Genomic DNA, 22,999 nt, shown 5'->3' with positions numbered 1-22,999 from the left:
TTGCAGACTTCCAAAAGATAACGAAACACACATAGTTGGGATTTTGCCAGAACTCAGAACTCAGATATCGACAAAGATAATGCACGCTTTGCTTCCAGCAACTTTGCTGTGCGTAGTTTGCCATTTTAAACAGTTTTCCAGGCTGCAGCTAATGAAGGAGATCAGGGCCCTTTCCTCCCCCATAAACCATGTAACTCATGTTGTTCCCTTCTCCGTTCCTCCCTATGTGCCCTAGGATGAAGAGGGGGTGGCCCTGGGTCTTCCTCTGAATGCCCATCCAGACTGTACCCTTCCCCAGTTTCTTCCACAGCCACCGGAGCCACACTCCCACTCCCTGTCAGCTGCTCGACTTCCCCCTCAGAATCAGATTCCAACAGGGGCATGACAATTTTCATTTTTGTCACACAAAATAATAATTCACCAGCAGCTTTCAGAGGGCTATTTGGGTTGCATATATAGATTCAGGAGGGCACATAAGGATGTGGTCTTTCTAGTTCTGTCCCAGGATACCCGAAAGACTTCTGATTTGATCCAGAATATAATTAACATCAAAAACAGTGGGGGAAAAGATTGTTCTATCCATCTAGCTTGGGAGTGTCAAATTTGCATTGTTACAGCATCGTCACATGGACGTATCACTTTTTTTTCCCTTCACTAAACCAGACATGGGTGTGGCCAGTGCATGATGCATCCATCCCGTGGGCCGTGAGCTCGACAGCCCTGATCTAGCTCATATCAAAAGGCCAACCCCCCGCCAAATAAATGAAAGTTAAAAATATTTACATGATAAAAATATTATACCATCTGATCAAAAATACTTAAATATTCTGCAATGCATCTTGATGCTCCTTACACAGTTTAAACAACTAATCTGATAATTTTATTGTTAATTTAATTTTATTGTTTATTGCAAATCAAAGAGGAGGATAAAGGAAACAAATTTTATTTATTACGCAAAAATAATTAGCAAATACAAAACAATAGATACACAGCACAGAATTAACAATATAGTGTAAAATACTGAAGGTGTACACCTTAAATGAACTCAAGTTTTTAGGAGGAAAAATAAAATGGAAGAACAAAGGAAGAGCAGCAAATGGAACAAAAAATGCAGCTGTGAAAGAAAATCCAACACATAATCTTTCCCAAGGATATGCAGATAAAACAAGCAAACGCCTAATCAAGAACTAGAGATAAAAAGTTTAATAGCCTGAATACAAGTATGCCTAATAGCAGAACATGATTTTTTTTAAAAAAAAATCCTTCTGCAAAAGGATGTCAGCAAAAACATGAAGAGGTAAAATAGTTTATAGCATGCTCCACATTATGAAATGATTTCTAAGTGCTGATGATGATTAAAAACAAAACAAAGACAGCTGGAAGGACACCTCATGAATACTGTACTTTTTTTCTTTCAAGCAATCTTGAAAGATTAAACATCTTTCTGCATTATTGAATTTTTATGGTGCAATCTGAGGGAAAGCATAATATAAGACCTTTTTCACCCCATTTAATTTCACTGAATTAGAAGGAACTAATTAGTTCATTCCCTTGCTTACTGCAGGATCTACTAGAGCAGGGGTGTCAAACTCACATCGTCACGGCAGTGGCCCATGATGTATCGTGACCTTTCTCCTCTTTCGCTAAACCAGGCATGGGTGTGGTTAGCGCATGATGCATCTGGCTCATGGGCTGCGAGCTTGACAGCCCTGTACTAGAGCATCTCTGACATATGACCATGTAACCAGGCCGATAGCAATAGTAACAGCACTTAGACATATATATCGCTTCATAGTGCTTTATAGCCGACTCTAAACGGTTTACAGAGTCAGCCTATTGTCCCAAACAATCTGGGCCCTCATTTTATCGACCTTAGAAAGATGGAAGGCTGAGTCAACCTCAAGCCCATCAGGATTGAACTCCTGGCAGTGAGCAGTGAGTTAGCCTGCAATACTGCATTCTACCGAATATATTTGTGTACATACATTATGATTTATATTGACTAGGGTATGTATAAAAGGAGTAGTTACTGCGTAATTTCTGGTAACTTGCCTACAGGTAAAGTAAGAGGGATCACAAATGGCTAAACAGATTTCGTTAATCCCTCTTAATTGGCTTTACGAATAAACTGCTTGTAGACAGATGGAACAGATTAGGCTTACAGAGTATCAGACTATTAACACAAAATCCTGGATTGGTACAGTGGCACAGAACTCCAAAGTTTCTGCATTTTATACACATGCCGAACTCCAGTCTAGGAAAGTAAAATTATTTTTTTATTATTATTAACTAGCTTATTTGTGAAGGCTGATATTATATCTATGCCCCTTCTACGGCCTAATATATACATATAAATAAGGGCTATGCAATGCCTTTGATTCAATTTCAAAAAAAGGCTTTAGAAGGTACAAGAGAGCATATGTTGGTTGCAACTTGGTTCCAACTTTTTAAAGCAGCCATATTTTCCCATCTCTCACAGGTTATCCATCCGATCCTGAGAAAAGACATGAAAGTTTCAAAGAGCTTACAGCAGGGGTGGGATTCAACTTTTTTAACAACCAGTTCTATGGGCGTGGCTTAGTTGGTGGGCATGGCTAGGTGGTAATGTGACTGGCTGGGTGTGGCCAACTCAGCATCACTCACATCGAGGCATGCATTTCCTCGCCTGGCCTCTCATGACTGTGGGGATGCTGCAACAGTCGTAAGTGTGAAAAATGGTCATAAGTCACTTTTTTCAGTGCCATTGTAACTTTGAATGGTTACTCCATACGAGCAAAGTACCAGCAAAGGAAGGAAAAAAACTCCAGAGAAGTTCCTGAGATAGGAAGTCTAGTCCTGTGAAGAATGTAATAAGGGTTAACGGAGAGGCAGTTTCTGTAAGCAACACCAGAATGTTTCCTTCCTGCCTTCCTTACAGGATTAGGCCAGTAATTTCTTCTAACAACCGGTTCTCCGAACTGCTTAGAATGTTAACAACCAGTTCTAGTGAATAGGTGCGAACTGGTAGAACCCCACTCCTGGCTTATAGGCAGGTGCTATATTCACAGACCTGCATATGGTTGAAACGTAATCAAAAGGGCTGCCCAATTCTAATAAATATATTCAGGAGTTTGACTTATGAAATATAGGTGGTGGGCATTCAATCCAAAAATGAAATAAAGAACAAAAGAAGACGACTCAGGAAAAGTATTTTGGTATCTAGTGCTGCCACTTAGATATTGAACTAATTCACAAAGGCCTTTCAAAATGGGCATCTGGATTTGTGACCCAGCAAAACACCCTGTCAGTAGCCGGTCAATAGCCAGGCGTAACAAGGAACCATGAGTGTTGGCAACATATTTTAGTACATAGTTGATTGCTTATGTGTGTACATATATGCGTGTTGTGTAAGAGATATAAACAAATAAATGAAAAATTGAGACAAAGAAGAAAGATATTTAAAGAAGCAACTTCCAATCTTCTTTGCATCAGATAATAGTACATATACAACAGAATAACAAAATTGGAAGGGACCTTGGAAGTTTTCTAGTCCAACCCTCTACTCAGGCAAGAGACCCTATACCATTTCAGACAAATGTTGTCCAATCTCTTCTTAAAAACCTCCAGCGATTGAGCACTCACAACTTCTGAAGGCAAGCCATTACTAGCATGATTATTCACTTTTTCCAGCCTCTGAAATTATATATTTTGGATCATGTCTTCCTGTAAGCAACCCTTTTTAATCAGGGCTGCTGATTAATCCCCAAATCACCAACTTATTTTTGTTCAAAAAGGTTTCCATTCTTTTATTTTTTTAAAAAAAAGAACTATTGTTCCTTCATTAATTACACAAGTCAATGTAGCCATTTCAGTCAGTTCTGCTCTCCTCACATTCCACTCCACCGTTGTGGATATTTCTTCTAATACATTTACAGGAACCTACAGTAGAACAAATTTTAAAAAATACCCCCGGTCCCTATGTTTGTTTAAAACTTTTATAGTCCAAGCTTTTACTGTGCTTTTTGCTGCAAGTTAATTCCTGAAGATTTTTTTTTGTTCTTTTTCTGTTAAACACAGAAGGTCCAGTTAAAACTGCTAGAACTCCAGAGAATTCTTTAGTTTTTTAGATAGTTACCATCCGAAGTGCTTAAGAAAGTGGGACTTGGTATCCATTAAAGGCTCCATTGAGGCTGCAAGTCAGATCTTCCTTGGCTGGGGACATTTTACACATGAGTTGCCTGCAGAATCCTTTTGGGTGCTGCAGGCTTCCTCATAAGAAACTGCTACCTAGAGTACACATGGGCAATCTTTTTAGCTTTTTTTTACCTGGAGAAGTTGTGTAGGCCTTGCCAGCAGGCATAATTCCATCCTCAACATCCCTACCCTTTCAGAGAAGCATCAATCTACCATTTTTCTCACCTGGAAATCTTTATATCTGATTGCATTTGTATTGATGAAACAGTTTAGTCCAATTATAAATCTTCAATATTGAGACCAATGCTCCAATATATTTTCTTGGATAAAAACTGGACAGATAGTCCTTCATTTAATTATCATCTGGGATCGGCAACTCTGTTGCTTACCAACACAATCTTTAAGCAAGCTCTCGGGTGATTGTGACTTGTAATTTGATTGTTGGCTTCTTCATTGACTTTGATTGTTGGAAGCTGGCTATGAAATATACAATTGGAGATCCTATAATCATGGGATGCTGTAATGGTTGCAAGTGCATGGACTGGTCATAAAGTTATTTTTCAGCACCATCATAATTTTGAAGAATCATTAAACAGAGCAGTCATTAAGCGAGAACTACCTGATATAACCATGTGCGTGGTATCAATAAATGTAGGAAAGAGACTGGCAGAGCCAGGGGGAGGAGTTAAAATAGGCATCAGTTTAGAATCATTTTGTAGCCACAAGCGAACTAAGTCCAACCCACATCTGAATTCCATTAATATTTATCTAGTTCTGTCCAGGTGCTAACTCTTAATATCAGGAGATTCCTATATACAGGCTGCAGTAATAAATCAGTTCATTACTGTAAATCTGGTTTTGCACGCTTGACAATAAATAAAGCACATCCTGTGTCATTTCATCACACCTAAATGTTTTTATACTTTGCCTCCCTCAAATAACTCCCCCCTCCCAAATCTCCCTTTCTTCTTTAAAATATGAACCCAACAAAATGACTATGTCAGTATATAATATAGATAATCTTGTCATGGCTACATATGACTGAATTGCTTTGACATTAACTGCATTTATTAACCAAGCACAAACCTCAGGGAGAATTTAAAATTGCTCAGAGGGTTCTACAGTGCTATGTCTAAGCTTGGTAAAAAGCAAAATGCTAAAGAGTGTCCAGCTCCACATCCAATTAAAAGCAGCTCTGAAGAACTAAGAGGTTCCACAGGCTGAGGAAAACAAACATTTTCTTCTGTTTCATTGCCACACATGCCATGTTCGTTCCATCCCCAGGAAAAACACTGGTTACCTAAGCAAAAAGAAAAAAAATAATCAGCATATTAAAGCAGCCAGTGAAAAATCGTAACATCCAAAATCCTAATGAATCATACTTGGCCAAGCTCATTAACCATGCCATCCTTAAAAAATGAAGAAAAAGAAGGTATACAGGTAGTCCTTCACTTACAACCATTCATTTAGTGACCATTTGAGGTTACATCATTACTGAAAAAAGTGACATGGCTGTTTTTGTCATTTATGACTGTTGGTCACATGATCAAAATTCAAATGCTTGGCAACTGGTTCCTATTTATGACAGTTGCATTGTCCTGAGATCACATGATCACCTTTTGTGCCCTTTTGACAAGCAAAGTCAATTAGGAAGACAGATTCATTTAACAACCCTGTTAAACAACAACAACTGTCATGATTCACTCAACAACTGTGGCAAGAAAGGTCTTAAAATGGGGCAAAACTCAATCACTGTCTCGCTTAGCCACAGAAAGTTTGTGCTCAATTGTGGTCATAAGTCAAGGACTACCTATGCTAATTTACAGGCTTTCACATGGATTAAACATTACGATTGCAGGGACTGCAAACTGAAATGATTATTACATTGTAGATCATTCATAATAGTTCAGTTAAACAAAGAATAATGTGTGGTGGAAACTTTTTAATTGCAATCCAATTTTGCTCATATAACATTTCACAATTTTCCATGATATCTTCACTATCCTTTGTCTGATCAAGAACCAAGATTGATTGTTAGTGGTATTTAGAGATAGAAATTCTGTATGAAATTCTTAGACACTTAAAATAATCTGATGCCAAAGGGAACTCTTTGTCTGAACTCTTGTGAGAAAATTATTTCAGCCACTGTATTTTTGGCACTTACCACCAAAGAAAAATACTTACAAATGAAATGATTCTTTAAAAAAAACTTTCATTAAAGTATCTACATGACATTTAGTATTGAATAGATTTCTCCAGGGAAGAAAATTCAGCTGAACAACAAAAACCAAACAAATTTCTAACAGCATCTTGGGGAGTACTTCAACCACCAGGGAAGCAATATGTTTTCTAATTGCAAGAAGCAGTTTTGTTTAAATCAGCTGTCTTTGTGAAAAAGGAGCTCTTTGTAGCAGTGTTTCTCAACCACATCAACTTTTAAGATGTGTGGACTTCACCTCCCAGAATTCCCCAGGCAACATGTAAGCTAAGGAATTCTGGGAGTTGGAGTCCACACATGTTAAAGTTGAGAAACTTTATTTTGTAGAGTTTATGAGGAGCTCCATTCTGAAAACAATATAGAGCAGACTGCAATTTCCCAGTATTCTACAAAAGATTTGTTGGATTTTGACAGTAAAAATGTTAAGTCACATGTGGCAAGAAAATCTCTAATGAGGCTTAGGGATATATACAGTACTTTTGGCCAACCAGATTCATTGTCAGTCTTGCCAAAAACATCAATATATAAAACCTAAGGGGAAAAATAATAAAAGACACTTGTGGAAAGAATCCCCTTGATTCCTACTTTATTTTCTAGAATTGTTATGGCTCTAGCTGTTTTTTTTTTCCAAACTCAGCAAGAAGAAATCAGTATATGCTTGTGATTTCAGACTCCAATACTAAAAGCAACAGTCACAACAAAAAGAGATTGCTGACGAATTGCTCAAGTGCACAATAATGAGGAAGTCCCTGATGAAATTCTCACAGTTCAAACCACAATCCATCCAGTTGGTTAAAGCATTTGTACATTCACTTGGATTCAGGTCTTCAAAGTTGAATGGGATAAAGCCAAAAGCATTCTCATCATGAAGGATGGACCAGTGAAATTCCAAATCCAAAGACCTAGTGGACTATATTGTCACATAAAGGAGAAAATGGCGTAACCTCGGTGACATGGCATAGGAGAATTTTAAACCCATGCAAGACACCAAGGAATGCCATTATATTAAAGTTGCAATGAAATCTCTAGAAGTGTTGCTTTTGTTGATATTCAGGAATGTAAACTGTGAACTAAGTGGTAAGGGCCATTTACTCTAATCCGGAGAATTGGATCTTTTAACTACAAAATAGACTTAGGGATGAAAGAACTAAGTCTACCTTACAAACTACTTGAGAAGATGAGGTGAGAGAAAAGAGTTCCACACACAAAGAGCTAATGGTGTTCTGCAGGAAAGTCAACATCATCTTTCTCTACCAGTTTTCACCTCCAGTTGAGCAGATCTGGCATAGGTTGGTTTCTTACTTTTGCTTTTAGTGGTACCAATTTACCTACTTGCATTTGCATGCTTTGAAACTGCTAGGTTGGCAGAAGCTGAGGTGAATGTTGGAAGCTCACTCTGTTACACAGTGTTAGGCTCAAACTGCTGGAGCGCAGAGAGTCTGGAAAGAACGTGTACAGTAGTTAAAAGATGTTATTTCCAATTTCAATGCAGGAGGTACAACTATCAATTCAGCTAAATGTCACCTGAGGTTTTCTAAACTGCATTACTTAAGTTACATAGCTGACCAGCAAAATGTTAAGCTACAAGAAAAGAATCTGCAGGCTATTCAGCAGATGCAGTCTCCAAGAACAAATCAAGATCATTCCTGGGATATTTGAGATATTATGGATAGCTCTTTTTTTTTCACCAACACAAAAGCCTCATAGACACCTGAGTTTGAAAAAATAACTTTTCAAGAGTTAAAAACTGTTTTATATCCTCTTTTAAAATGGCTAGCATCTGATATGACCAGAGGAGTTATGTTAATACAAAAAATTAATGATGGTAGGCATCCAATCTTATATTTTTCTAGAAAGCGTTTATCAATGAAAAGGATATTGTAAGCCCTATGGGATGGGTCAGACTAAGAAACCAATCCCATTAGGTCTAAATATGTTTTCATTTGAAAAAACAATCTTGACAGAACACAATTCCCTCACTTTATCTTCATATGAATTCAGGTCGGTTTTGTCTGAAGCATTTTCTCAAATTATACAGAAACCTATGCTCTGAAGTGAGTAATGGAAGCTTTATAGTTTACTTGTAGGATGTGAATGCAATACAATGACAGACAACCAATAGTTTAATTATGAAAAAAATGAAATCTCCTAACAAAATTCTTGCACATTGTTGTTTGATCTCTCAACCACTAAATATGTCATGCAGCAACAGGCGGAAAGCCAGCACCAAGCTACTCCCTCTCTATCTTCATATGAAATTGACCCAGAGATAGCCATCTGTAGGCTGTGTATCACTGACACCTGTGAAAGTCCCATGTTCCACCATAGCATCTCACTGACTCTTCACCTATTCTTACCCAAACAGAATGGTTTGTTTTCACTTTGCTGATACAGAGATTACAGTAGAAGTTAGCTTTGTCTCTCTTGGGAAAACATTCATAGATGGTGGGCTATACCAGTAAAAGATGCCATGCTGACATTAGAGGTGGGATGAAACCCAGCTAGGGAACAGAAGAAAGCTGGAAATGGAAATAATGGCTGGTAGCTCAAATGGTTGAAATGGTTGGGTTGCTGGTTTTAGTAAAACCCAATACGGCCTGGTAAACCTGGACTGGACTAGTTCTCAGGCAACTAAAAAGAATGCTGAAAAGAATTGTTTGGACATCGTCTGAAGAATCACGCTGCAGAAGAAGAGATGCTGTGCCGAAAGTTTCTGGTGGAGTAGAAGGTGGCAGAAGAGAAGATGATCAAGGGTTTACCTACCATAAGGAAAAGAAGCCACGAGATAACAAGTTGTTAATCTGATTGGTGGCGGATACTGTGAATATAACTTTAAGCCCTTTCCTAACTCTAGTTTGATACACTTTAGCATTTAGAAATATATACATGTGCAAGGTGCATACATACATATCTTACGTTCATAATATAACCTGCTACATGATTTGTGTTTAAAATGTCTCTGAGCTAGAAGTTAGAGTTCAGAAGGAGAAATGCTCATTTAATACAAACTGCAACAGTCAGTTGGAGGATAGAATTGTTCACAAAGAACGCAAAGCAATTAGTGAAACTGTGTGACTGTTCTAACAATGTTTGGCTGAATTGCTTTCCACCATCTTTTACATGAATAATAAAGGGGAAAAATACTGGAAAATGGTGCCTCTTTCAATCATTTGCCTAGGCATTTCAAATAGGAAAACAATCATCCTTTATTTCTATGTTTTAAAGTTAAACCAAAGGAAAGTTAGAAGGGGACTCTATTACTTATTTATAATTTATTTATAAAATTTATTTGCCACCCATCTCATATCCAATTACTCTTCTATAGTTTTCATAAGAGAAATTGATGACTAATATTCCAAAGGATAAAGATAAGCAAGAATCCACAATAGAACATTCTTCAGACAGCTGGTATCTTCTCTGGCAGAACAATCCTTTGAAGTGAGCTAGTCCCACATTACAGTCATTTTGAGGTTGATCTGGAAGCCCCCGGCAACCATTTTGTGAGAATGCCCACAAAACATGTTCTAAATACCGAACATGCTCTCCAGCCTCTGCAAGAAGATGAAGAGGTTTGGGAATAATATTGTGAATCATAAATAAAAAAAATAACATCCATCAAGTTATTGATGGATCTTCATTTCTTTGAAGCAAAAAACAATCTATTACCCATCGTGAAAATGAATATTGGGGAATTTTCCTCTAACTATGATGTTGCTTTCACAAATGGTGAAAAGTCTGTTAAATGAGACAAGATGTTAATGTTTTATGGGATGCTACATTTCGAAGTGTCTTTCTAAGCTCATTTATTATTCAGCTGTTAACTGACAAATAAGAACAACCACATGAAAGCTGCCTTCTGATGCAAAAAGGACCATTTGTGATGTAACTTAGTGTGCTCTATGTTTGGTATGAGACATTTTCTCTTTTTTGTGTGTGTCTCTCCTTCTCATATCAGGTAATTCAGCAGATAATTTCCTTTTAGCTGTACAACTGTAACTAGAAGTGGGCATATCGACATAGAATGATAAAAGCTATTCTTACATTCTAACAGGGATAGATTTTGCATGTCAAAAAATACGAGAAAATATGTTCTTTTTTTAAGTGTATTCTGCTGATTTGAACAAGCAGAGGATATGCATTAGAATATAATAGAATGAGCTGGAAGGGACTTTGGAGGACTTCTAATCCAGCCCCCTACACAAACAGGAGACCCTATACCATTTTAGATAAGTGACTGTCTAGACTCTTAAAAACATCCAGTGTTGGAGCGCCCATGAATTCTGCTGGCAAGCTATTCCACTGGTTAATTGAACTCGCTGTTGGGAAGTTTCTCCTGAGTTCCAGGCTGCCTCTCTCTTTGGTTAGTTTCCAACCATTGTTTCTTGTCCTGCCCTCTAGTACTTTGCAAAATAATTTGACCCCCTCTTCTTTGTGGCAGCCCCTCAAATACTGGAATACTGCTATCATGTCACCCCCAATTCTTCTTTTCTTTAGACTTAGGACATGGATGTCCAATCTTTTGGCTTGCCTGGGCTGCTATAAGTGAAGCAGAATAGTCCTGGGCTGCATATAAAATATAGTTAATGTATATAAATAACAAGCCTTTCATTTTTTTTTAATAAGTTATGTGGGGTGCATTACAAGCTCTCCAGGGCTGCATATGGTCTAGGGGCCACAGGTTGGACATGCCTGCATTAGGATCTCAGAATTTAGCTGCTTAAATAATTGTTAAACCAATCAGAAAAAAACCAATCAGAAAAAGGGTCGATATAACTCTACCTTTAGACAGATTGAGTTGTAAAAGTTTCTCAATTTTAATGCAAGTAGTTATAGCTGCATCCTCTTCTTGCTTGCCTAAATTGGCTTATTTTTTTTTTTCCCAGGGTTTAAAAAACATATTTAAGCACAGCATAAATATCTATCAGTTTTATATTACCCCCAGTACCCTGATTTAGTTGGAATGTGGGCCATTTGAAGAATTATAAAAAAATACTTTTCCAGCTAAAAATCAATGGAAATGATAAATCCACACAATTCAGAATTCCCTGTCATATAATATGATAATGAAACAATAACCAAGATTGAAAGAAAGAGAAGCAGGAATGGGCTGCATGATTAACATTCCTTGAAGAGCTACACTTTGGCTAAGCCAAAGATCAGAATAATGTTGAACAGAGCAGAAGATCAAAGGGCTAAAATTATAGAAAGTTTTTTTTTGTCTCTTGAAATAATTGTGTCTGTGAATGTAAGTGCATGCAACGTGCAAGAAATTTGCTCTGCCAGTATATCCTTTAACTGAGGCTCTGATATAATGTTAATGACAGTTTTTAATACAGAACAATTCACTGAAGATAATAATGGACAACAGGCATTGATTCTGTCAGCTTGTTGGAAACCCACAGCTATTCTCATGCTTTTTAAGAGCATATCATATCTGAAACAACAAAACAGCAAATTACTTCTTTTTATAAAAAATATGTCTAAAAAATAAACAGCCTTTTTGTCTAAATATATATATATATATATATATATATATATAGTTTTCCAGGAGAAAAGACATTTCTCCCTCTCTTTTCTTTCTTAAGAAAAGACATTTCTCCCTCTCTTTTCTTTCTTAAGACTTAGAAATGGAAAGATGCTCAATTGTTAACATAATTCTGCTGAATCTAATACCCCTGCATGCTTGCTATTTTGAAAGGACAGAGATGCTGGGTTGCTATAGAAACAAGGCAGCCAGTCTTTTAGATTGCTCATCCCTGAAGAGCTACCCTGTCAATATATTTAAAGACTGAAAATAAAAATGTAAGCAGCAACAAAAAGTAAAAGAAATTTTGAACAATTGTTTAATACTAGCCCCTCAGTTTAGATACGGTCAGGCTCTTTCTTATGGGCTACCCAGAACAATGTCTTTCAATAATCTATGGTATGAAAATGAAAATCATCAACCTGCAGTAATATCCAGTTGAGTTCCTTAGACGCATGTTCACAGTGTAAGATATTAGTTCTTACATGCAAACATACCTACAAGCTGTTCCTTTTTATGGTAACCAACATTATGCTTGGTGCAGAGTAAGAAACAATAAGCCAAAAAGTGAAATAAATGAAAAGAAACATAGGAAAAACTAATTAATATCATTTGCTATGCTTGTGCATATTTTATTATCTTTGCAAACCATCCTTCTCCCACATTCATACAACACTATGGACACTGCCTTTTGTGTCTTTAAAGTTCTCACACTTCACCTTCCCCAGAATGTCATCAACTTAATTCAGCCACGGTTGTGTTGGTCTTCCTTTTCCTTTTGATCCATTTAATCCTTTTCATGTATTTGTTTTGCAGTTTGGTCCTTATCTATTATCTTTAGATAATCAAACAACTCAAATATGTCTTTCAATTAGTTGTCTAATTTTGTATTCAGTTCACATATATTCAGCATCCATTCATTTTTGGTCATGTCTCCTTTTGGTTTTAAAGTACCCCATCCCATCTGTATTCAATTTATTATGTTCATCTTTATATATCCAACTATCATTTTCACAAACAAAGCAGGAAGACACGTGCCCTTACATTTTTGCATCTTTTGTCTAAACATTCAGTCCTCACACTAGACTAAATACTACCTTCTGTATCTCAATTTTTTTCCATTCCCATTCCCATATTTAATTCACATTCTACCCATTTCCTCTATTTTTTTATTTAGAACTTGTAATCATTCACTCTTGTCAAGCACAACTATATTGGTTTTCAAAACATTAATTCTCTGGTTCACATTTACTGAAAATCATTTGGGTATTCAGCCAACATCTGCATGCACAAGTACATGTACTTCTGCATCATCAACCAAGACACCTCTGATATTACCCCCAGAATTCCATGTATATTTGTCCAAAAATTAATTAAGCCACCAAAGTGGCATCACACATCCTTACTGAACCATTCATAAACTATTCCTTTTATTCTCACACATGCATTGTTATATAATTAATCATGAAAGCCAGATGGGTGACTTTGAGTCAGCCAATCTCTCTCAGCTCAATTCACCACAAACACACACACATTTATGTTTACATTTACATTTATATATTATATATAACCATGACTTGAAGGAACCCCCCCCAAAATCCTTCAAACTTCCTTAGACAGAAGAGATGATCAACAAAACATGGCTCTGGAAGCTCAAGTTCCAGTGTTCTTTGTAGGCAACAAGGAACTACTTGATAGCCAAAAAGATCGGAGACCAAAGGGGTAATTCCATAGGAAATTGGTGAATTAATATAAAGTGGAGCCACAAGATTGCCAACACATAGCATTTCAGGCTGCTTCCCCAAATACACCAACGTGACTTACATTGCCTGACATTTCAAATGAGGCAATGGTGAGCTAAGACATCTCCAGAAGATGGCCAATGGACTGGCCATAAGCTTGGTGCAACCCAACCTCTCAGGACAAAGAGAGGACAAGAGACTGCCTGTTCTTCATGAGGAGACTACAGGAGAGCAGAAAACTCACAAGTCAAACTATGGAAGATGAGAGGAGCCATTAAGCTCTCAACCAAGGCAGAGCTTTTAAGGACACTGGATTGCCCACCCTCACTTTTTTAAAACACCCTCGCTTTTGAAATCTGTTTAATTTATATTTGCTTCAATCTAATCCCTGAAGGTACAGGAACATGATATATGAAGGGGCAGCTAACTAAGGTGGGACTTCATGTCAAATTTCGGCAACTCATTTTAAAGATTACAGACCGCCCACTATGCAAGAATGAAGACGGGACAGCTGTACAGGGGAGATCTTGGTAACAGGATAGGTAACTCATAACACTATTACATATCTGTCATACCTCCACTCCACAGAAAAAGCAAACTGTTCACTGGAGAGGAGGAATACAAGCACCCTGTTAAGACCTTCCATTCTACCCAGGGGAACATTCATCATTTTCTACAATGGAAATGTGCCAATGGTTAAAACTTTCTGCAGTTATAGCAAGAACTCTCTGGAGGATGGCAGCTTAATTGCTTCATATTATCTCCCATTTTAAAAAAAAATCATTAATGATATGCATTATTAGGCTAAATCTTCATTTGCTAAAAAGGAAATCGAGTAGCAGTTTAATGCATTTATACATCTTAGCAGTCTATTATTCTATGCAGGCTACAGAGATTAAAAGACAATTTGCAACATATGAGAACATTCCTGCCTATTATAAAAATAGGTGTCATTGGAGGAAGCAAAATATGCAAACCCAGAAAGGTCTTGCTTTATTTATTTATTTATTTATAAAAATAAATATGTAAAAACAAAAATAACAGAAAACAGGGCTGACATATCCAGAAGGGAGAGTGGCAAATGAATTAAGAGTTTCCCTTACACATCTACAAGATAAATTCAAAGGTATATCTTCTCCATGGCAACATAATTGTCTCAAGAAAAAGACACCATTTAAAAAAAAAGTTAAATAAACTTCAGCTCTTATGTTATGATATTAATAACAACATTTTAAAATAGAAAGTTGTGGCCCGAGAGAAGTTAAATATCCTTCTTTTTAAAAGATGTATATTTGTTTATTCTTATCCAAGATGAAGAAATTTAAATGTTATCAGCCTTTTAGTCACATAAGCAGACTTCAGCAGAAAACAAGGGATGTCAATTGTTTGTCTGTTATTTATTTGGATGCCGATCTGATTCCAACCAACCCTGAATTAGCTCCCAACTATAAATAGTATTAAAAACTGCCAAGTGTGGAAAATGAACAAAAAAAAAATCGAGAACAATGTTAGTTACAAAATAATCATAAAGTGGCAATCCAACAATAAAACAAACATAAAACCAGGGGTGGGATTCGATTTTTTAACAACTGGTTCTGTGGGCGTGGCTGAGGTGGTGGGTGTGGCTTGGTGGTCATGTGACTGGTCATGTTATTGGCTGGATGTGGCCAACTCAATATCACTCACATCGAGGCACGCATCTCCTCGCCTGGCCTCTCATGACTGTGGGGATGCTGCAACAGTTGTAAGTGTGAAAAATGGTCATAAGTCACTTTTTTCAGTGCCATTATAACTTTGAATGGTCACTCTACACGAGCAACCAGCAAAAGAGGGAAAAAAACTCCAGAGAAGTTTCTGAGATAGGAAGTCTAGTCCTGCCAAGAATGTAATAAGGGTTAACGGAGAGGCAGTTTCTATAAGCAACACCAGAATGTTTCCTTCCTGCCTTCCTTACAGGATTAGGCCAGTAAACAACTGGTTCTCTGAACTGCTTAGAATGTTAACAACCAGTTCTAGCGAATAGGTGCGAACTGGTAGAATCCCACCTCTGCATAAAACCTCACAAATGGGAGAGGCCCATCCACCCGATGCCAAGGCCTGTGAAAATAGCCAGATCTTTAAAGGTTTGGGGAACATCATCAGCTTATGAGCCATACAGATCTCAGCGAGGATGTTATTCCAGAGAGTACTTAAATGAACTCTAGTTTATAGAATGTAGCTGTTTACATGTTGCCCTAGTCCAAACCCCTGCTCAAGCAGGAAACCTTATATCATTTCAAACAAGGGATGGTCCAATCTCTTCTTTAAAAACTTTCAGTAATGAAGCACGCATAACTTCTGGAGGTAAGTTGTTCCACTAGTTAATTGTGTGCACTATCAGGAATTTTCTCCTTAATTCCAGGTTGCTTCTCTCCTTGATTAGTTTCCACCCATTGTTTCTTGTCTTGCCTTCTGGTGCTTTGGAAAGTAAGTTGACTCCTTCTTCTTTGTGGCAACCTCTCAAATCCTGGAATACTGCTATCATGTCACACCTGGTCCTTCTCTTCTCTAGACGAGCCAAGCGCAAATCCTGCAACTGTTCTTTGCTTTTCTGTCTCCAGGCCTTTAATCATCTTAGTTGCTCTTCTCTGCACTTCTTCCAAAGTCTCAACATCTTTTTTTGTAATGTGGTGACCAAAACTGAATGTAGTATTCCAGGTGTGGCCTTACTAAGGGTTTATAAAGCAGTGCTAATATCTCAAGTGATTTTGATTGTATGCCTCTGTTTACACAATCAAGGATTGTATTAGCTTTGTTGGTTGTTGCCGCACATTGCTGTCTCATATTTAAGTGATTGTCCACTTAAATATGAGACGGGCGGAGGAGGGGAGAGAGAAAAGAATGATAGGCAGGCGGGCAGGCAGACATAATAATGGCATGATAGTAGGTCATACCATATAGGAGAGGATCATGGAAGCCCTGATATTCCAAGAGTTGTTGTATTTTAGATACCTCCTGTTCAGGAGCTCAAAACAATGCTCTTCCTTCCTCTCCTTTCTCACCACATACCTTTGGACTTAGAAAAAGTGACCAGCATGCTTTCATGCTTAGGGTGAACTAGAACGTGGGTCTCCTCATTCCTATTTCAATTCCTTAACCACTACGTCACATTGCCTCTCAGCCACAGCCTCTTCTTCCATCCTGATGTTTTCCAGTTCTATGGACTTCAGCTCTCACAGCCATGAGCCCGTGCAATCAATCAAAAGCAACAATACATAGCCTGATGTTATAAAAACAGTTTCAAAAGGTGGCCTTTGGTTACAGAGAACAGTAAAATAAGATTTGGTTTTTTTAGTATTAATTTTAAAAAATTAAAGAACGAAAGAATATTACAAGGAAGCCTGATATTTGTCAAACAGCCGAACGGCAAGCCAAGAGCTTATTTTTTCAGATTTACCTTTTTCAGGATTGAAGATCAAACGGAGAGCAAACAATAACTTCACTGACAGAGCTTCACTTTTCTGAAGAACCCTTTTCTCATTAAACCATCCTTTAAAAAAAGCAATTCTAACTACCTCTCTCCCAGCCCAACAACAGTGAGGTTTTTTGCCTTGGAGAATTCTGACATTTTCTGCGGCCTGCTTAGACCCAGGCAGTCTGAGTAAAATATAGGAAAGAACACCAATCGCCTCTCTCCTCTTGCTGTTTCTATTTATTCCCACTGTGTGGAAAGAAATAAATTGACTCTAGGCCTGTAGAATATCAAATATTTAACTAGGCACAGCTTGTGGGGGAAGATGAAGATGACTTTGGATGCTGCCAGGCACTTCCCCCTCCTGCCCACATGTCTCCATTTCTCTGGTCAAGATTTCCACAACAGGCTGCTTCAAACACTAGGCAAGGTAAAAGGTGGATCTGATCCATATATTGCTAGCAGTGGTTGTGATGTTACTATTATTTCTAGTGCAAGATTGGAGTCTAGATGAATTGTACCGTCTGATGTGCAACCCAAAGACATTTTATTTGACACTCCCATTTCGTTTTCCCTTCGCAGCAGTCACAAGCGGGGGTGGGGGTGGAAGGAATTCTTTTTTGGGGGAAGAGATCCTATAAGAAGATCCTAGCAAACAAAACTACATTACACAAATCTATGCTATGATGGCCCTGCAACTCGGACTATTCTATTTTTAGACTTGCCAAGATGAGTCAGACTCATTCCCAAGGCGAATGGAAGTAAAATGGATCACAAGAAATAAAAACGACAGAAAAAATCTGTCACGTAAGATGCTAGCAGAAATCCCTGAAGTCTTACCTTGTATAAATGCATATAGTAATCCGGATTAAGGGAAATCAGGACTGTGGTTGCCAAAAGCAGCTAAAACCACCCGCTCTACCAGCCCCTTATTCCGATGGGTTCACGAACTAGCCCTGCACATTCAAATTATTTTTTAAAAACAGGCTCCCAAATTAGATCACCATCTTTAAGATGAAATATTTAGTTGTTTGTGTAACAGCCCTTTAATTTAGCCAATGAAGTCATGGCTCAGGGTAAGTCTGTCTGGAACAGGGATTTCTTACATGATGTGGATCTCCTTTATTAACTATTTTTTATTTTAAAAAATTACAGTATGAAGAAAAATTGTTCTTGCATTGCAATTTGTATATAAAGGGGGCTTTCTCCCTCTTCCCCCCTCCCACCATATCATAAAAACTGTAGTCCAGACCATAAAATTGTATCAATATAAAATCTAGGAACTTCAAAGAATTGCTTTATCAAATATAAAGATACAATTCCTACGAAATTATTTTAAAAGTGTTGGGAAAGAAAGGAAGTATGGTCAAGGGCAGGCAATTTAAAACTTACAAGGCTTGAGAGAGAATGTTAGAACATAGAGAAAATAAAATGTCAGTCTCTTGGATGTAGGGATAAATCATATTTGCTTGTTTGGGAAACAGAATACTTGTCAGCATTATTTCTAGAGGGTAGCGAGTATAATCCATTTCAGAAAAAAGACTGCAACAAGACCCATATTGTACCTTGACAACGTATGTATGTATTATGTATGTATGTATGTATGTATGTACATATGTCCTAGTAAAAGACAGTTAAAAGAAATCACCTCTGCTCACTAGGAAAACCACATTTCTATGATTATAAATCAAAAGAATGGAAATTATTTAAAATATAGGCAATTGAAACCTAGGATCAAGTAACTATCTGAAATTCTTCCAGCTGCAGCTTTGCAACAAGAAAAGAGCAGTTTTGGGTGCCAACAGTCACCCTATATTTAAGCTATGCAATGATCAGTCACAAGAAAATTTATCTTTGAGCCTAAAATTAGATGCTTTGACACCTCAGAATCCTGTAGTAACATGCTCCGGACAGATGCATGCTTTGGAAAGATTGTCCCCAATGGTCAAAGGGTTGTTGGCTTATTGGAAGCAAATTAATTAGTTTTTTTGTAGACAGATAGATACCTTTCAAGTGAGTGTTGACTCCTGGCAATGTCTAGACTGGTTATAGTTGTTTTCTTGGAAAGATTTCAGAAGATGATTGCCATTGCCTCCATCTCAGAGCTGAGAGTGAGCGACTGGCCTAAGGTCACTTAGTTGGCTTTATGCCTAAAGTGGAACTGGAACTCACAATCTCCTGGTTTCTAGCCTGATGGGCTTAACCACTACAGCAGGCTGGCTCTGTACAGGATGCAGATGGAGTGTATTCTTCATGAGAATGAAGTCTACTAATACATTATGCACATCCACAATCACAATCATATCAGAACACTAACGGCTGCAAATGTGACAGGAATACCATAATTCCATTCCTGTCATCTGAATTTCCATATCAGATTAGAGGGACTATTCATATCAGAGGGAGCAGTAGCACAAGTCCCTTTCCATTTAGTCCAAATTGGGGGAGGCAATTTTCTCTCTATGTATGAATCAATATCAAGTCTTGGTGGCATTATGGACACATCAATATGGTTTAATTGACAATAATAGCAAATAATCTTGTGATTAACTAATTCTAGAATAAAAATTCCCAATCTATGGATTTCCTGAAATCTCCTATTCATACATGAGTAGGTCCAATACTGCCTAACTTTTCAATACTAAGCTAAGTAAGGGTGATTAGATGCTACCACCTAGCTGGATTATTTTTACTTCTACTTTTATTTTACTTTCTGCCCAACTCCAGAATCATTTTGGACAGCTCACGATATAATAACAAATACAATAAGATAAATAAAAAAAATACAAGGGAAATAAGTAACATGACAAAACTGGACCACTAATATCAAAACATATGAAGATATGACTACATCTAACAAGGGTTCCATTCACCCTATTCCAAGGCCCAAAAGAACCGCCAGGTCTTTAAGGCCTTCCAGAACACCATCAGCATGGAAATCAACTGGATCTGGGGGGGAGGGATCTCATACCAGAGGCCAGGTACTACAATAGAGAAGATGCACTCTCTGGATCCCAAAAGATTCTGTGGCATCCAAAGCATGATAGACACCATGGGCTATATCGTAGGTATCCTTTCAGATAACTAATTTCCATGCCACAGAGGGCTGTATAAGTAGTAACCAGCATTTTGAATTAGGCCTAGAAGTGCAGTGACAACTCCAGCACTCAAACCAAGAATATCGTGTGGTCTTGTCTAGGTAGTCCACCATTTCTCAGATCAGAATGTTAAGGAATTTGGTAGAACCACAAACAAAATACTGATCTTGAGCTTTGGTTAAATTATCTGAAAAAAAATGGCAACCTCCAGTGCAAATTAATAACAAAAGGTCACATTAAAACACCCCTCCAGATTTTCACTTTTCAAAGACAGCTAGAGTTGAGAGTTCCTGCAGAGATCTATACACTTGTCCCCAGTTATGTCTAAAGCAACTATGATTCCCCAATTCATCCATTAATCAAAACACTGTTCCGCTACACAGTAGGTTCTAAAACTTTCACCTGGACAATGTCATCAATTTTCAAATACAGTCCTACTTTTCCTTAGACAAAAGAAATCAAAATCAGTATAAGAGTTTCAGTGAGCCAGACTTTTTGACATGTTAAAAAAGAGCCATTCATAGTATGAACATTAGCAGCACAAGCTTTTTCCAAAACTCAGGTTTTGTTCTCCACATTTTGAGTAGACCCATAATGCCATTCTGAGATAGAATAACTCTATATAGAGAGTTGGTGCTTTCATGTTGGTCTACACATTAATAAGTCACGGAAGCAAAAAAGATTATTATATATTTATTAAGGTTACTGATTTTTTTAAAATTTTCATTTACACAAAATCAATCTGGGACATCTTGATCCTACAGTTTAATAGGACTGTTCAATGATTTGGACTTAATTCCAATGAGATGCTTAGGTGCTTGGGGAGGCACCAAGGCATTTTGTAGCTCTTTGTAGCAGCAACATCATATCCTGATGTGTGACAACTGTGAAGAACAGCTATGCAGTGCCAAGAAAAAAATCATGTCTGGTTTAACGAGTTATAGACAGATGCCACAATTGTATTCTTATATTCAGAAGCACCTTTTTATAATCAAATCCAAAGCACTATACAGCACTACTGTTGAATACTTAGGCTTACTGCATCTGAAAGATACATAGATTGTCTAAGACTGGAAATCAAACATATATAAATCAATATAACAAATGTACTACCACATGTTAAATAAAACATGCCATTCCCCCCTCCCTTCCAGCAGCATTATTTCTATGTAAAATTCAAACTTTTTATATTTCATGTCAGAAAAAATATAGTTCTTACCGACCTCCACAGTAGACTTTAGAAGAGCAAGAACTATGATCAGAAAGACCACAACATCAGGTGGCAGACAGGGAAAGAAACCCAGGTGCCCATCCAAAGCCAATGCCTAGAGCCAGCTGACACTCAGTGCTTCATTCTCAAGTCACAGAGTAAACTTTTAAATAAGAACAGAGCTTGCTAGAATCCCAACCTTTTCCTATGCCTTAAATAGATATGTAAGCTTGGGCAAAGATGAGTGACTGAAACTGGGCACCCAGCACATTCTTAATTACTGCCCTTTGTAAGAAATGGTGTAGGGTCTCCTGCTTGGGTGCGGGGTTTGACTAGATGGCCTACAAGGTCCCTTCCAACTATCTAATCTATCTAATTAGTGACCCTCTTCCCCTGTCCTAGTATGTGGTGGATAAAAATAAATGGGATTCCCCATTCCTATCTGCCATCAAGAGTGGTGCTGGAGATAACCTGAACATCCCTATCTTAACTAAAACAGCTTACCTGGGGAGAGGGGGGAAATTGTCCTAAATCTCATATATGTTTTGGTAAAGTACTATTTCTGTTTTTAATTTAAAGCATCAACTATCCCGCTGATCAGTCTAAAAGGACTCCAGTTCTACCACCTCAAACCAGTGGCTGGAGGAGGTTTTGAGCTTGATGAAGGCGAATCAGCTGAGGCATAATCCAGACAAGGCAGAAATGCCATGAACAGGATCACCTGTACAGAAACACACAGCAGCTGGATGAAGGGCATGCCTCCTCTTGAAGGACCAAGTGAGCAGTATGGCAGATTGCAGGACTTACATCTGGGGAAGCTTAACTGATTACAGCAGATGGATGCACAGATGATCAGTTTTGTACCACAGATCAGAAAATGTGGATCTTGTCTTAAACCATGCATGCATCAATTATATCCCGATTAGGCTTCTGCACTTTTCCCTCCACAGGACTGCACTGGAAAACAAGGCACAAGCCGTTCAGTTATTTTTGGAACTAAATACTTGTATAGTACCAATACTATACTATTCGTATCAGATTCTGATCCAGTTCAAAGGGTTGATAAACCAAAATCCTAAACCCTTTAAAGTCTCTACAGCCATATGAGCCTGCACTAATCTTAAAATCAGCATTGGAGGCCTTGCTGGCTAGTCAACTACTGAGAAAAAAAATTGACTGAGATAACAGATTATGGACATCACAGACAGAATATTTTTCAGTCATAGCCCCTAAAGTTCTTTCAAGGGAAGAATTTTTGTTTCAAGTGACTTAACGGAGATTATTCTATTACGGCTGCTGCTGCTATCAGATTCAAGATTAATGATTTCTATTCTTACTTTTGCATTACTGTGCACTGTTCACATTTGCTAGACTGAACAGTGCTAAATGTTTGTAAACTGTAGTTATTGTTCAATTGTTTTTGGAATGTTTGATGTCTACGCTTTGCATTTTAAATTGTGTTATATTCTAGAATTGCAATTTTACTATGTTCTCTTTTGTAAGGCACCATGGAAGGACAATGTCCTTTCAGGCTATCTGAAAACCTTAGTAGAAAATAAATAAATATTAGTTTATATGATGGC

At 37.7% G+C, this 22,999-nt stretch overlaps 2 protein-coding genes across 5 annotated transcripts in view; one reads left to right on the top strand and one right to left on the bottom strand.

The window, feature by feature from the left end:
- Window positions 1-22,102, top strand: part of KCNC1 (potassium voltage-gated channel subfamily C member 1) — a 160,772-nt gene extending 138,670 nt beyond the window's left edge. For both annotated transcript variants that reach the window (XM_087920477.1, XM_087920465.1), the window contains one exon: window positions 21,996-22,102. In XM_087920477.1, coding sequence (XP_087776603.1) covers window positions 21,996-22,102 — 107 coding nt within the window. The remainder of the gene's footprint in view (window positions 1-21,995) is intronic.
- The window catches only part of SERGEF (secretion regulating guanine nucleotide exchange factor), an 82,152-nt gene continuing 60,080 nt past the window's right edge, over window positions 928-22,999 (bottom strand). For 2 of the 3 annotated variants that reach the window (XM_026706533.2, XM_087920513.1), the window contains one exon: window positions 928-5,473. In XM_026706533.2, coding sequence (XP_026562318.1) covers window positions 5,292-5,473 — 182 coding nt within the window. In that variant the 3' untranslated portion in view covers window positions 928-5,291. Of the gene's footprint in view, window positions 5,474-22,276; window positions 22,374-22,999 lie in introns of those variants that run through there. The other variant, XM_087920507.1, reaches the window with a different exon arrangement.

This window comes from Pseudonaja textilis, chromosome 1 (assembly GCF_049901715.1).
Source record: "Pseudonaja textilis isolate UNSWEBS1 chromosome 1, rPseTex1.2, whole genome shotgun sequence".
Lineage (NCBI taxonomy): Eukaryota > Metazoa > Chordata > Lepidosauria > Squamata > Elapidae > Pseudonaja > Pseudonaja textilis.
Note: the sequence above shows the minus strand (reverse complement) of the source record. Positions and strands in the feature narration are given on the sequence as shown.